Below are 16,854 nucleotides of genomic sequence, written 5' to 3' on the forward strand. Positions count from 1 at the left end.
CTTAGGAAAGACTGTCCTCTCTACCCCTGATTTAGGAAAGAAAGACCTATTAATCTTATCTAACCCATTGTTCCTCTGAGAGGCTGGCTATTAGCCAGAGGAGGCTATCTAGTTGGAAAGGAGTTCAAGTCCAAGGGAGTGCCCCTGGAGGCCATGCATAGATGTCCCCTTCATTCTTTTCCTCAGACAGGGAGAGATAAGGAAGCACTGTCCCCTTTGCTCTATACCCTGTCACCCTGCTGGCCCTGCAATACTATTTGCAAATTGCACACTGGGGTCGCTCTTGTTCAAACCCTTTCATTGTTTCGTTGCTTCCTCCAGACACTCCCCAAATCCTCTGGGCTTCACGGCCTGTGAACGTGATGGAAAAAAGAATCCATCTCAGAGCTGTTCTGTGGATTGCAAATTCACCAATACTAATGTTCTGCAACCCATGTCCTCTCTCCCAAAAAGGAATAAGGGCACATCATTTCTTTGTAATGAAAATGACGGCGGGAACATCCAATGTTGGGCCTTCACTGGCCAGTCCAGGTGCTACAGGGGCTCAGGACACACATGCCTTGTGACATACCTCATAGAGGTCGATCATGACATTGCCTTCAGGGCCTCTGCTGCTCTGGACATTCTCCAAGGCCAGGGTGAAGTAGACACCCCGTGTGTCTGAGATGTAGAGGTTATACGTGTCATTTTGGTTCCATTCCTGCACGGCTGCGAGCACCTGATTCTCATCTGTGCTGATGACGTGCATGTCCTGAAGCAAGACACAGGAAAAGAGAGAGGGAGAGCATTGTAGAAATTAACCTGGAGCGCGGAACGTAATGAGGATACCAGAACAGGCACGAGGCAACTGTAACGGAAGCCTTTGCGTGTTTGTGAAATAATAATGAGTTGTTATTTGTATATTTCCTTTCTCTCTTATGGGGTTAGACAGTAAGGTCATGAGAAAATAGGACAGAGAGATGCTTGGTAGCTCAGTTATAAGTCAATTGCCTCATTAGTTAATTTGCAAAAAAAATACTTTCTCCAATACAAAGGGTACCAAAAATATGTATACACATTTTAAGAAAGGAAAACTATTAAAATTGTAATATTCAATATATACCGATAAAAAAAGATGAATACAAGTCACGTTTGACTTCTACAATTACAAGAGGTACTCAAAGTGGTTCCCATCAGCATCCAGACACTTCTGATTACAGCGACCTACTGCTTCAGCAACATTGACCAAAGTGTCCACTTGTGGACATTTCTTTGGCACCCCCGGTAGATATGACTTTGGAGTATCAATCATCCGGATATATTTTCCAAGCAACTCTATGGTATATGCTCAGACAATATGATGTACACTCAGAAGGCTTATATGGGCAAGTGTGAGGAAAAGCTAGAGGGACAGAGAGAAAACAGACAAACCCTGCATGTCTCAGTGTGGTCCACGGACCAACTGCATGGGCGATGCCTGCAAGCCTGCTAGACCCATGGAACCTCAGGCCTCACCTACTGACTCAAAGTCTGCATGTTAATAAGATCTATGGATGATTAATGTGCACATTCAAGTCTGAGAAGCACTGCCTTCAGGCTCAGCCACCCCTAGAAAGCCTTGAGTAATAACGTTCACCTGAGAACCCCAAAGGGCTAATCTTCATGTTAATGAGCGTTCAAGGACTTCACTGCTTATCTAAGCCTTTACTCTGATAAGTTCTTCAGGAAACCATAAGGAAATGAGGGGGAAAAAATAGTCTGCATAATTGATGATGTTTTCAGACCCTGGTAGTCCTGAGGGTACAAGTAATGAGCAGGTGTCCCTGGGATAGGGGTTCTACACCCTTCTCCCCCATTCAGAACTTGCGAGAAGTAGATGTTCACGGAAAAGCTGACGCAGACCAGGTCTGCTCTCTCCTTCAGGAGGCGCCTATCATGTGCTCTTGGCAGCCTTTCACGCTTTGGCCAAGGTGGTAGACGTTGGTATAACTTTCAAAAGCCAAAAAATAATAATAATAATAAAATAAAATAAAATAAAAATTATACAGAAGCACAAAAGTAGAACAGCATGGAAATATTTTTGGCTTTCATGTAGCTCAGTACTCCAGTTTTCCCAGAAGGACTATCCTCTACCCTTGAAAAGCCTCGAGCTTTTCCTAAAGAGATCTGTCATTCTTCCTTGGCTGCAAGTCCAGTGCTGGAAAATTCTACCTAACTTCTAACCTAAATTTCTCTCTGTAATATATGCCCATGTTCTCTCAATCAATCAATCAATCATCAATCAGCTATTCAGCTCTGACCCTGTGTTAGACATATAGGAACAAGTCTCTCTGTTTTTGTTAGCCTTGATCTACATGAACTCAGATCATCCCGGAAGGGAGACGTCTTTATCTAAAGGGTTTTGTATTCCTCACCCCTACTCAGGCCTCACATGCCATACTCTAGAGTTCGGCAACACTTTATAGAAAGAAGTCAGAGTGGGAAGGCCGAAAATGAACCCTGCCCATTCATTCAATGTGGTCAATACTTCAAAGTAAGTTTTTATGTGAAAGTTGGCCATTGCTTGTGTCGGCAAAATGGCTATTTACATTTCTTCTTATAATTGCGCCTTGATCTTCTTTGCAAAACATCCTCATCTTTCTCAGACCAATTTCCTCCTTACATTCAATCTTTGCTACTTTCTTCCATCCTCAGCATGGAAGTGAGCAGGTGCCTAGCATTCAGAATATCCAATTTCCCTGATGATAGCAATGAGAATGATCAGTGATGGATATACAACCCAGGCAAAGTCAGAAACACAAGATTCTAGACTGAAGCTGGAATTATCAGGGGGTGAAAAAAGCATCTCTTACTGTTGGTTTATCAACAGTAAGAATTTTAAAAAGCATAGATCTGATGGAGACATATCTTGGAGGTAGAGAATGAAGCCAATCCTGAAGGAAATAGACTCAAAAAGTGAAGAAAAAAAGAACGAGCCAAATTATGTGACATCCTTTGAGTCTTTCAATATAGATAGGTAACAAGCCTGCCCCACCTGTAAACTTTTCAGTTGGAGAGGACAGTAGAGGAACATGGTTTAAAAGACGGGCTTTGGAGTAAAACTACTTCAGTCCAAATCTTGGCTCTATAATTTAGCTGTGTGAGGGAACTGGACTCGGTGCCTCGGGGTTTCTACCTGCAGAATAGAGATAACCACATGCCCTCCATGGAGCTGGAAGGATCAATCAGCCAGTAAGTGTTAAGCACTTATTTATGATGGCGCCTGGCACTTAGCATCTGCTCCATACCTGCTAGCAATTTTCAGTTAAGCAAGCCCTTACATCCCCTTTGTTGATTAAGCAAGCTTGATTTGGCCTTTCTGCTCACTGTAAATGTTAGGATGCTAATATACTCAACAAAAAGTGGCTCACTCAAGTGTTTTGTTTCTTCCTAATGGAGGGAGTTAGCTGTGGAAATCAGTGCAAGGGCCATTCAACCATCGGGGGCAAACCTTCTATGGATCTCCATTTCCAACAGGATAAAGACCAAAGTCCCTAGCCTGGCATTGGAAACCTCAAAGAACTCCTCCCAACTCATGTTTTTCCTTCCTTGTCAGCAGGACGCAGCATCACCCCTGGACTCAAGTTAAAAGAGTCAGCGATAACCTGGCCCCTGCAAAACTATCCCTGTTCCTTTGGAGTCCGTTGTTTGTGTACTAGGGAACCTCTAAAAGCTGGATCGCAACAGATGTCTGATTAAAGAAACTTCGGCCCTAGAGGAGGTCTTTTATGCTAACCCAGCTTGCTCAAACCTTTCTTTTTTAGCTGTGGAACTGAAACCATGGGTGCATCAAGTGTTTAGGTCGCTTAGAGAACTAGTCATATTACAATAGCAGATGAAAATGGTCACCTCTAGATAAAGACCAAGGTCAGGTGTCTTTCTCCCCATATAATCAAATTCCATACATGGGACAGACTTTTTACAAATGATGTTGGTTTAAATATTTTAATTGAAAGGTTGGACATACTGGGTTGTCGGAAAAGGCATGACGCATTTTTGCAATGAAAAACAGAAAAAAATACGTCATGACTTTTCCGACAACCCAATATTTAAATGACATCTTTTTTTTTTTTTTCTTCTTGCCTATATTGTCCCCCTCTCTCAGGAGAGTGTGCTCTTTGTTCCCAAGTGGCACTTTATGTCGAATGTTTTTACGGAGCCACAGAATTTTAGACCAAGAAGTGATCTTTGAAATCTGCTACTATCCATTGTCTCCCACAGTCTGTTCCCTGGGACACCAGCCTAGGTACATTTTCATAGATTTAAAAAAAATGAGCCCTTCAGTAAAATGTTTTGATTAATGCCGAGTTACAGATCTTTGTTGTTCCCAGGGCATTTTAGGGCCTTCGACATACTAGCCAGCTCCTGCAAACGCTCTAGGCAAGGGACATAGAATAGAGTTTATTTCTTTTCTCAATTATTTGATCATAGAACCAAATTTCCATGAAGCTTCTCTAAGGATTTTATTCTCACATGTGAGAAAATATTGTTGGGAGTCTAAACTCCTTATTTTTAAAATGTAAAAAACAAAAACCAAAACAAAACCCACAACAACAAATGAATGAAACAATAACAGCAAGAAAACAAACAAAAAAACAGGGAAAGAGAAATTGATAAAGCAGCCCAAGGTTTCAAAGAATATTAGCGCCACATCTAGGTCTGGAGTCCAGGTCTGCTGCGAATCAAGCAGCCTTTGCACCACTCACACCCCAGTTCACATCGATCTTTTACCACACAGACAACTAGATCCATACTAATAATAATATTACCTTGCTTTTATAGAGTATCTGTCCTCCGGAATGCTCAAAGCACTTTCATATGTATTGCCTCATTTATCTCACTTGAGTAGCTCAGAATGAGCTCCTAGTAAGTTAAGGGAAGGGAACTGTCACTGCGTCTCCCTGTCTGGCAGGCCTCATGCTCGGAGCAGCCGCAGTGATGTTCAGCTCTCCACATCTCCCTCTCTGGTCGTCTTGACCATTTTATTATGACTTTTTGTGTGTGTGGGGGTGGGGTGGGGTGGGGATAACCCAACTCAGGGTAACCATGGTCTTTTAAGAGCTGATACAATGGCCGTGGACGATTAAAGAAAATCTGAGCATGAAAGTGCTGGTGTGTCTGGATTCCTTTGGTGGACATGAAGTTTTGTTTATTTCCTTCTGTGGCAGCCCAGGCTTTCATAGAGAGGGGCATGAAACGGGGACCACTCCACCCAAGCTGGGGCTTCTCTTTGAAGGTGTAATGGGATTGTAATGAGGCATCTCATTGCCTTAAAGAATAAACACTCACTTGTTTCCAAGTAATACTCACACATTCATTTGCTGTCCAGGCTCCTATTTTTCTGGGGACGAGCTACATCAACCACTACGTTCTACTCTCAGACCTCAGAGGAGGCTGAGCAATGGAACGTTCTCATCTGGAAGAGCAGGGGAAGGGAACAGACAGCAGGTGTGGGTTTGAAGTAAAACTTTTCCTCCTAGATTGGCTAGATGTCACTCGGGGCAACTATCAACAGTGATCTATCTGTGTACAGTTCTAAACAAGCAATGCAAAGTGTGTGTTTCCTAACACACCGGCAACAGGTCCAAAGATGTTTCTTTGATTTTAAACTACCATTTCTAGGGCTCCTTGGATCAATGGGAATGTTTTTTGTTTTTGTTTTTTTATTCATCTCAGTTTATCAAAACTTTGGGGCAATACTGCTATCTTCTAATAATAGAAGTTATTAATTTATTCCAAGGGAAGAAAAGTATAATATAAAGAATGCTACTTTGGGGGTCAGGAGACTAAAATTCTAGCATAAATTCTGCTGCAAAAAGTATTTGTTTGGTAGAGACTTAATTCATTCAAAAAAGTACGTTCCCAAGAGTGAGCATGAGATGAGCAACTTGAATCTGCTATTTATTAATTTGTTCTCAGTTCTCACATGTCTCGTGAACCAGAGCATCTCACTGGGGTATAATTCTTGTCTTTAAAGGTGTAAATCTTGCAAGCTGACTACTTCATTTGTTGGTCAGTCAAAGAAACAGCAATTTGTTTCAGTGCTCAAGAAAAAGAAAAAGCAGCTGTTGGATTTATTCAGGTAACATATTCCTCTCCACCATGGACCTTCTGAAGGGACCACCCAGGGTAAGTTTAACCCTCAGTGCTCCTTTTACAAACTGGCTTTACCCAAATCTCATCTAAGGCTCAATTCCAAAGTTTTATGTTCTTGCCTTTTTGGTAAACATTTTAAGCCAAATTAAGAGCAAGGGGAATTTAAATACACACAGGTAGAAACGTATAGTTCTGGGCAATTACCACGGTCATAAATCACTCAAGCAGCTAAAAATAAGAACGACTAACATGGGTATAGTTCTTGGGCGTTAATAGCACAATTTAAGGTGTGTTCTTATCTCTAATGGGCTGAAGTTTACAGCTCCCCTTTCACTATGCTAGGGTGAAGGGCAGAGTGATAGCCAAGAAGGAGAATTCTGCCCGGGAAAGCCACAACAGCTGGCTACCACTGGCTCTCCTGGACGAGGAGATGTGCAATGCTCTTGTGCCATATCTGTCATATGATTTCCTGGGCAGCTAGCTGGCGTTGGTTCAAGAAACCATGCTACAATGCCATGGATTAAAAATAACAAGAGAAAGAGTCATTAAACTCAATAAAAAGCTCTTTATATTGTTTTTTCCATCCAAAGGTTTGAAAGCTGAGCTATAACCATATTTTAACCTACACAGTCCCCTTCTTGCAGCCACACACATCTCTGTTGCTCTAAGATCAAGGGTATGTAATACGTTAATAACTTCTGACACTTAAAACACACACAATAGCAGCAAGACCGCAAATCCACAGCTTTGAGCTCCCAAGTCAGCTTGGCGTCCACTAGGTGGCGCTGCATATCAACGCAGTTCGGTGTCTAACGGAAAGACAGCCCTGGAACTTCAGCAGCTGAGGGTCTTTAACTTTTGTCCATCACTGTTTTCAAAGGAGATGTCTTTGGGGCAGTCTAGAAACTTAGTTGTGTCTTAGAACTCTAAAGACAACCAGTCTCATAAGAGAGAGAGAGAAAGCAAAGGTTGGGTACCATATATAGCTGCATCACTTAATAATTAATAAAAATGTGGGCTAGAAACGTAACATGCCTATTACACTGAGGCACTGTGTGTCCAAAGCATGTTTTCTGTCTTGCTAAAAAACCAATACAAACTGCATAAAAATCTTTACAGTTGAAAAGCAAAAGCAAATCAGTTATTAATTTAATCAGATGCCCCTATAGCAAGGATTTCAGAGAAAGAGCGACAGAGAGAGACAGAGGCTGCTGAAAGAAAAAAAGAGAGCGTTGAGATTGGCAAATAAACAGAAAGTAAGGCAAAGTGAACTTGAGTAAGTGAGAGGGGGGATGAAAAAAATAAATCAGATGAGAGACTGAAAGGGTGCTTGGGAATGAGAGTGGAGGCGAGAATGTGTGACTCAGAGGAAAGATTGAAACAAAGAAATTGACTCAGGCCATACCTTGGGCAAAGCATACTTGGGCAGCTTCATCTGGGCAAACGCATTCCTCCGGTAGGACACATAATAATGGGGCCGTCCTCCTGATGTCAGCTGGATCATAAACACAGAGGTTGTGGGACAGTTACAGGTCACAGAAGAACAGTCACTGAATGGAAGAGGGTAGCTGCCAACACAACAGTGTGAATGACTGCCGTGGATAAGTGCAAAGCATTGGCATTCAGTCAAAGCCAACTTCAACCGTGTATGTGAGTTGGACAGAGGCCCAAACTGAACCCACCGGACAATAATGCAATTCTTCAATTTGCACGGTGGCTCAGAAGCCAGGAAACGTTTTTAGGTATTATTTGTTTTTAATGATACACGCCTCAGGGTATACTGGCTCAATGTCCATCAGCAGCCCAGCTGTCTAGCCCCAAGACGATGGCCATACAAATAGGACCTCATGCCATCTCAGAAGGAATGGGCCCAGGTCACATAGCGGCACAACTGGAGTTTCACATATCTGGGCACTGCATTCCCGTTGGCTGCTGTCACACTGATGGCTGTGAGCATGTGCCACACACAGCAGGGCTGCTGACACGTTACACGGAAAGGCAAGCCAGGATCGTGGTCCAAAGTCATTCTAGACCTCGACCTCCCAGAAAAGAATTGTGAGCTACCTCCCTCAGGTTTGTCCAGGACACACAGTGCAGTGAACCCCGCAGGCGTGAGCGAGGGCAAAAGGGGTGTGGCCTCCACCTCGGCAAGAGCACCAATAACTAACTGCATGTCAACCTCTGTCTGGCCTGTAGCCACTCGGTTACTGCCCTAGCTGTGAGGTATTCCTGCCATACACATATGTAAATGTAAATGATTTGATATACATATACAGTGCAAAATAATTACCACAAATAAAGTTAGTTAACACCTCCATCCCTTCACTTAATTATAAGTTTTTTGTGTGTGATGATACCATTTAAGATGCACTCTTAACAACTTTGAAGTATATAATCCAGTATTGTTATTTATAGTCACCATGCTGTATATTAGATCCCCATAACTTACTCATTTTATAGCTGGAAGTTTGTGCCCTTTGGCCCACATCTCCCCATTTCTCTCCCCCTTTGCCCCCAGAAACTACCATGTTCTCTCTATTTCTGTGCATTTGTGTAACCAGTCTTCCTTAACCCTTATTTCCGGAGTTTGAACGTTAGCTGGAGTTTGCATACTCAGGATGTCAACATAGGCTGACTGTTCATCAGGCACATAAAAACATGATTGGAAAGTTAGCGTATTTACCATCATGTGGCCAGATCACCTCTGAGTCCTAGCGATGGGTTACAAGGGTCGTGTTCATAGTGGCATGGGTCAAAAAGATCTGAAGCTCTAAAAGCAGAATTGATTCCCACTTGTAAATCATATATGAGCATGTGGGTTATAAACTGTTATTAGAAAACAGGAAAGGTTCCTGGAAGCAACACTGACAGAGAAATGAATTAGAGAGAGAGCCAATGTGTGTAACCATTTCAATGTCACTTGATAATTGATGCTGAACTTATCAGAGTATTCATTACTCATTTTCCTGAGGAAAAAGGAACGTGCGTGCGTGTCATCATTTGTGACACATTTTGAAAGTACACAGGCTGATGTTGGGCATTTTGAATCCTTGCTCCCTCAAACCATGGGATTAAATATTCTACATGATGACTTCATTCTAAATAAATACAACAGTGTCTAGACTGTGCCTCAATCGCAGGGAAATTATAGACACATACAAATATATAATTTAGCAATTGTATCTTTTGACACGGAGAGAAAGAACTAAATTTTTAACTGCCTTGTCCGGATAAGACTAAGATGTTCCTTAAATGTTGAAAAGAAGCAAAGCATACTTGCTCCCCGTCTCCTCTGGCCACTCAGGAAACCTCAGCGTCTCACACTGTTCCCCACTCTTTCAGGAGGTGAAAAGCCTGTCTGAACACATCTCATCTGCATTCTCTTTATCCTAATCACAGTCAGCGCATGCCGAGAATGGCTGATTACTCACCACCTTTTCTCTGCCTCTCCCTCCACCTCCAGCCAGCCCACAGCTTCCGGTTTCCACCTGTTTCTCTGTGTTTAAGGTGGGTGTTGTGGAGGAGGCTGATTGGCTGACCACTCTCCTGCTAGCAAGCCACTGACTGTCCGCTCAGTCCCACTGACTGACAGGAGTGCACAGAAGGGGGAACTGTGCATCATTCTGGAGACAACCCCAGTACTCTGAGCTGTGCCTCCATGACCCCATGTAGATAAGGTCCTCCAGACAATGCCCAAAGGAACTACTTAATATTCTGTTAGTATAGAAGCTTCTACACGTGGCAATGTTCCTTTTGCTGAAAAGATAATGCTTTTTTGTTCTTTTTTTTTTTTTTAACTCTTAAGGGAGACAAAGCAGCAAACAGGGCTGCATTAGGGCCAGAAACAGGAAAATGTCTGTGAGACAATCAATAAAAGTAGATTTTTCATACCTGCACAAACACATAATCATCCTGGACAATCAAAGAGTCTGGGTCAATGTAGCCTGGAAAAGGTTTATTTCTGTTGGCCTCTGTGCAGTTCTGCATTCGGCACGTGAGGTACTGTGAGTCTGGAAAAAAAAATGGAGGTGAGGTGAACACACAGAGAGTGTTAGAGTCAGAGTGGACATTTTCTATTTCCCTTGCTGCCTCTAAGTCTTTAAACAAAGCTCACATTTTTTGTTAACCACATGATTGTTAAAATTATTATGTTACTCACTTGCTAACAACATGACCGCCATGATCATCCAACGCCTCTGCCAGTTCCTGCCCTCCTAGAATACTAAATTCTTGTTAATTCATTTTTCCCCTTCTAAACCCAAATGAAAATGTTTTCAAAAACTGGCAATAATACTGGTGCCTCCGTAGTTATTTTTTTCTCAATAGACTTCGCCTCCACAGTTTGACCTTTGATTGACAAACAGAGAAACACACACATATACGCAATCATCAAGCATCTCATGCTAGAAGTGCTGTTATAAATAATAAGGTTCTACGTCAACATAAAGTTTTTTTTCCTATTACTAATTAGAAGGGAAACAGAATAGAAAGAGTTTCCCTGAGTTAAAAACTTTGTTCGTATTTTATAGATGAGTAAACTACAACCAGGATTCTCCCCTGAGACTCTAGAGCAGATGATAAACATATAATAATTCTTCCATGAATCTGACGTGTTGCTGAAAGTCTACTCGTATTGTATCAGGGCACTATCTCTGCTTTTCTACTACAAGTATTCTGGACTCTCTACTATTCAGATGTCACCTCCTTACTTAAAACTCCTTTTGCCTCCTTGCATTTAGAATAAATTCAAACCCTCCACTGCCCACTGGTTCAGTCTCCCCTCACGCTAATCTTTCCTTCTCTCCCTGTGATTCTTCTAACCTGGCCTACTCTATGTTCAGAAATTTGGCCAAACTTTCTGCCTCTTTAGAGAATTTTCATTGGTATTTACTCTGCCTAAAATGCTTCTCCTTATTCTGAAAGAAGGTTCTATATTTCAGCTCGCTGTTACTAATGAGGCTGTTCTAGAATTACTTTCTATCATACACCATCCTGTGAGTTCCCTTCATGGAATTTTATTATATACCTGAAAGGAAGGCAACATTTTGCCACCACGAAGCTGCCTTTTTGAGGTATTGATTTTAAGCTGTTTATTAAGAAAAAAGACTCACAAAATAACTTTTGACCCTCCCCCTTTCCTGCTCAAGAGATTCAAACAGAAATCTGCTTCAGTCAGAAAACCTTAGAATGCTGCCTAATTTGAAGTAAGTACCTTAAATAAAAGGACATCAGGCAGGCTAGATACACCATGTCCAATTGTTTTCGAGTTCCCCAGCAAGAATGTTCCTGCCATGTATGTCCCCCTCTTCCTCAACTACATGTAAATCAACCAACCCCAGTTCTGAAAGCTAATAGCCCTTCCCCGTCTTTTCTCCTCTGTTCAAAGATGTCTGATGTACCCAGCATTGCCTCACTGTCATTGAAATTTTTATACTTATGTGAATTCCTCATATGCATAGATTAAAACTTTGATTTTCTCCAGTTAATCTGTCTCTGTTAATATTAATATGATGATTAGCCAAGTTACAAGATCTTAGACGGTGGGAGGAAAAGTAGTAATTTTTTAACCCCCACATCCTTCAAGGTAATTTATCTAAAGTTACCTTTTTATTTATTTCTCCCCCCCGTCCTCCCCACACACACCATTAGAATATAATCTCCATGAAGACAGAGACATCATTTTTTGTTGTTGTTCACTGCTGTACCCCTAGGCTAATATTAGTCCTGGCACATAATAGGCAATAAATAAATATGCATTGGAATATACCTCTTTATTGGAATGTATCTTTTTGAATGGAAAAGGAAGCTATTTTGCTTTTCTTTTTTCTTTCTTTCTTTCTTTCTTTTTTTTTTTTTGATGCTTACTGAATGGTGAGTTTGATTTTGGACATCAGAGATGTATGCAAAAATCCTCTCTTCCAAATGAAAAAAAATCAGGAGATAATTATTTACATGAAATGGGGGGAGGTAATAGCACATAGAGCTGGATATAAGGGGTCACTAATTTCCCTTGAGAATATGCCCAGGACCACCTGTACTTAAGGAACCTGGGATCCCTGTATTCTACCAAGAGAGTCACTAGGGGTGGCATGCTCGTTTGCTCCAATGACCAATGACTGATGTAGCTGCTGATAAGCTCTTGGGAGGCTGATAGAGGAAAGCTTTATCCACAACTTTCCTCCACCTGGCTGTCATATGTAGGAATGACAAATGGGGATAGCTCTCCAGTACTTTAACCCATCTAGTCCTGCTGAAACTACCGCCAATGATAAACTAAAGACAAGCCTTCTACTCACCCTTCCCAACATTTTTAGACATCCTTGTAGTTCCACTTTAGGCCATAAATCAAGACCTTTCTTCTTGAAGATAATTTCTGTGACTTGGCCCTTCCCAGATTGGCCATCCCCATAGCACACAAAATCTTTACCTGGCAACTTCGCAATCCAGCAGACCCTTTTACAACTTTTAGTTGACTTCTGTTTTTCAAAAGGTAGCTTGGGGTCATAGAAACCATGGAGACTGGTGACTATGAGATGTGCATGCGCTCTGGTGTGGTCACTTAGTAGCTACATAGTTCAAAGGAAACCACTTAGTCTTCCTGAGTCCTGCCACCTTCATTCATTAAAAAGGGATACCAATGTCAATTATCTTCTAGTTTGGCTCTAAGAATTAACTGAAATAAATAACATATATGCTAAACGTTTCGAAACTCAAACTTGTACACATATCAGTTGTTAATTATCAATCTTCAAAGGATTTCTGTTTTCTCTTTTGCTACTTTTCATACTGATCAGTTTGGGGGACACAGTAGGTCCTTAAAAAGACTAAACTGAATTGGAGTACACCAGTTATATGTCTGTATCAGGTGCTGGAAAACAGGTATTGTCCAATACCCATTGCTCACTGCGTCTTTGCTGAAACAGCCAATGCTAGACCTCTTGGCTCATCTTTCCTCCACATGACTCAGAAGTTCCCGAATGCAACGATTACGCCTTGTTAAGTCTATGCCCACTCAAGATCTTCCCACCTCCTTGTCATTGGTTGATTTAGGAAAGGACATGTAAGCCCAGTTCTAGTCAATGAGAAGTGAGGGAGCTCTTTCAAGGGAGCTGCAGGGAGGTCCCAAGAGATACAGCAGAAGACCCTCTCCTGTCTCTACAACACAGTGCCCCAATGTGAGGCTCACCTTTCTGTCACATGAAAGAGCCAGTCGGACAGCTAAGCTTACATAATGAATATGACAAAAAGATGGGCAAGATCTGTTCCCTGATGACATTATTGAATTATTGATTGTACTGAGCCTAGGGCAGTCCTTTCTCTGTGCTTCTTGTTATGAGAGATAATGAATAAAAACAATGATTAACCAAATTGAATCAAAGGTTCCTGATTAAAACGTCTGGGGATTCAAACTACAAATTCCACTTCCAATCAAAATTTCTAAGACTGCCATCTAATGAGGACTCCTTAATGGATACCCAATGCTTGTTTTATTTGGAATGGGGTCTATGACTTTCTTAAGACTGCAACCACCTCTTTGCAGGCCCCTGAACAGTCATAAGGTGGAAAATATAAAAAATAAACTTTTAATATTTATACCTCATCTATAAAGAAATTATGAATATGAGGGCTTTGGGGAGAAATTAAAACAAAACAAACAAACAAAAAAAGGGAAACTAACATTGGTTGAGCATCTATCTATGTGCCAGGAATTCTAAAATATGTTCACCTTTATTTAATACATTTAATCTTCACAATACTATAAAGTATAATACATCAACCAATTCTTCAGATAAACAGAATGAAGCACAAGCAGATGGTGAGTTATAGAAATGCAAGTATGGGGCTTTAAACCTGGTTGGCCTGACTTCAAGTCTTGTTTATTTCCACTATACTATGGTACATGAAAATCTCTAGCAAGTTGGGGGTTAGTATATTTTGGCTTTCACCTAAGTATCAATGGATACACCTAGATCCAAAAATCAAAAGAAACGACAACAACAAAAAAACCCAAACACCTGTAAATTTGTATTTTTTGGTGGGGCAATTTGACAATATAAATCACTATCCTTTAAAATATCTTTTGACTTCAAGTTCATTTCTGAGAATTCTATTTGAGGAAATAATAATCTGTGCAAAGATTTAGCTATTCAATATTCATCAGAATATTGAAATGAGAAAATAAAATTTAATTTTATTTAAAATAAGAGAAAATAAAATGGTCAACAATAGAGGAATGACTAAATAAACTGTGGAACATGCACAGTTTGCTATTAAAATCCAGCTTCTAAAGAGTATATGAGAAATTACAGAAAGGCTTAGTACATTTTATATTATAAAAGTAGGTTATCGATGAATAATATCGCATCAATGTTAATTTCTAAATTTTGAAAAATAGGCCATGGTTGTATAAGAAGTTAACCTTAGGGGAAGGTGGCTAAAGCGTTACTGTCTTTTCTGTTTATCTAAAATTACTCCAAAGTTTTTTAAAAGTAGGTTGCCAAAATAGGTGCATAGGGACCCAATTTTGTGCCAGGTATATATTTAGATATCAGTATATGTGTGTTTGCATAGGAAAAATGAATAAAAGATATATATGCGATGTCAACAGTAGAATCCAGGCAGTGATGTGAGAGAGGCAGACAAGCTGTGTGCGCACCCCTGGTCAGCACCTCTCAGCTGGGAGGGGCAGGGGTCATGGTGGGCTTGGGAGATCCATCTCACAAGAATTAGAGAACCATCTCGAATTCCTCTGCTTGTGCTGTCTCCCTCCACTCCCCATGCCACACACTGCAGAGGAGCTCTGCAATGAGCCTGTGCTTGGGCTGAGAATTCCAAAGTGGACAACTGGGTGACACAAGAAAAGCCCCAAAGAAGAGGGCTGGGAAGCATTTCTTGGTCAGCGTTCTTCAGCAGTCACAGCCGCTGGTTCAAAGTGCAATTTTAAACAGAAAGGACATGATCAGTTTTGAGCTGCCTGCCCTTGGTAAAGTGTTTCTGGTTTGTTCCCTTTCTCTTCCTAATGGCAACAGAAAGAAATCGGCTGCACTTCACAATGCGGGACCAATCGCTCTTGTTTCCCTTGGGGCTTGCTGTAATAGCATTAAGTATGATGAACTCTTTCCATATTCAATTCCGGGGAGTGCATGATGCGATTCCATAGGAAGTATCTTGTAATGTGGCATTAATTAACGTCAATTAATGTATGCAACTGCTAGACTTCAGAATTAATTTTATTACTTTTCCCACACAGATGTTTTCCTTGCCATAGGTAATGAGGGCACTGTGCTCTCTTTTCAAGCATTCTCACTCTCTGCAACAGCTGCTGCGCAGAATAATGGAATCCCCATTATTGTGACGATCTAGAGAGAAAGGAAGCTGCCTTTCAAAAGACAGGGTTTGAACAGAGAAACAGAGGTGTCACTGCAAGCCCAAGGCCTGCTTGCTTCGTGAACCCAAGGAATTACTTGACCTCTTTCAACTCTGATCTGTAACATGGAGATAAAGGAGAGCATCTTGCCAGTGGCTGTGACGACTGAGGACGTCAGTCATGAGGTGTGTTCAGTCGAGTGCCTGGCTGCGCTGGGCTCAGATCATGGTGGCAGTAGTTGTTATTAAAGTCCTCCCTCCTTCATCACTGTGTCTCAAGGGAGCTGACTGTAAACTATACTGCAGGCATTTCTACCCGAGACATTATTTTTCTTTATATTATAGTTAATGTTCAGTTTGAGTTAAAGGTTTTGTTTTTTTTAAGTGATTCTTAAAAACACCATGAAAAATATTCTTGTACAATTAATAGATAACAAATGTTCTGTGCAGGCAGCGTGAGAGTAGTCAGGAAAATAACTACGGTTATGAGCAGGACGTGGAAGTCACCTTTGTGCCCAGCACGCAGGGCCAGCCAGCCCGCAGCCATATTGTTTTGCAAGCACTCCCCCTGTTGGAGTGATGCTCTAGGTCTTAGCTCTGTCTCCAAAATGCTGTGTACCTGTGAGAAGGTCATTTACCAAGCTAAGCTTTGGACTTTTTCTCTGTATAATGAATGTTAATAGAATTTTAGAACGAAAATAAGAGTGTTAAAAACCAGACGATTACTTTAAGATCCGACAGGTCTTTACTATACTTTACTCCTTGAAACCTATTTCTTCCAACTCCTGCACAAACAAAGCTCTGTCATGGTGCTGGCAAGTCTGTGTCTTCAGGGCTTCTTCTCTGTCTGAATAGCACATCCATTCCTCGCCGAGGCCCTCTGTTCATTCAGCAAGTTCCTCTGGTTTGAACTGCCTTTTCCTTTCCTGTTACCCTGCGCAAATACTTCCTGGGCCTTCTGTGGGGTTTTTCCGGAGGCTCAGGCAGACCTCTTCCTTCCCAGCACGTCTCCACTGACAGCAGCAGCAGAATCAGCATTAACCTCCAAAACAACCAGAGCACCTCTCCTCTGGGTCAGGAACTGTGCTAAATCGATCACATGCTTTCTCTTTTTTAACTTTGCCAAAAAAAGGTAGGTTTCACAGGTGAAGAATTCAAGACTTAGGGATGAGATCTATACAAGCCCCTATGCTAGTAAATAATGAGCAAATATATATATATATATGATGCTATCATTCCATGGTGTGGGGACACCACAGAAAGCTTCATGGAGCTGCTGAGAAAAGCGTAGAAGGCTACTCAGAACAGTGAAGAGGATGAGTCGTCATTCCAGACAGGAGTACTGGGCAAGAGCGCAGAGGCATGAGAGGGAGG

The 16,854-nt window shown here is 41.5% G+C and overlaps 1 protein-coding gene across 6 annotated transcripts in view; it reads right to left on the reverse strand.

Moving 5' to 3' along the window:
• The window catches only part of SORCS1 (sortilin related VPS10 domain containing receptor 1), a 528,833-nt gene that overhangs the window by 108,492 nt on the left and 403,487 nt on the right, over positions 1 to 16,854 (reverse strand). For all 6 annotated transcript variants that reach the window (XM_019661209.1, XM_019661205.1, XM_019661207.1 and 3 more), the window contains exons 7-9: positions 10,006 to 10,124; positions 7,520 to 7,609; positions 572 to 751 (exon numbers count right to left, since the gene is read on the reverse strand). In XM_019661209.1, the coding sequence (XP_019516754.1) occupies positions 572 to 751; positions 7,520 to 7,609; positions 10,006 to 10,124 (389 nt within the window). The remainder of the gene's footprint in view (positions 1 to 571; positions 752 to 7,519; positions 7,610 to 10,005; positions 10,125 to 16,854) is intronic.

This window comes from Hipposideros armiger, unplaced genomic scaffold (genome assembly GCF_001890085.2).
Source record: "Hipposideros armiger isolate ML-2016 unplaced genomic scaffold, ASM189008v1 scaffold_339, whole genome shotgun sequence".
Lineage (NCBI taxonomy): Eukaryota > Metazoa > Chordata > Mammalia > Chiroptera > Hipposideridae > Hipposideros > Hipposideros armiger.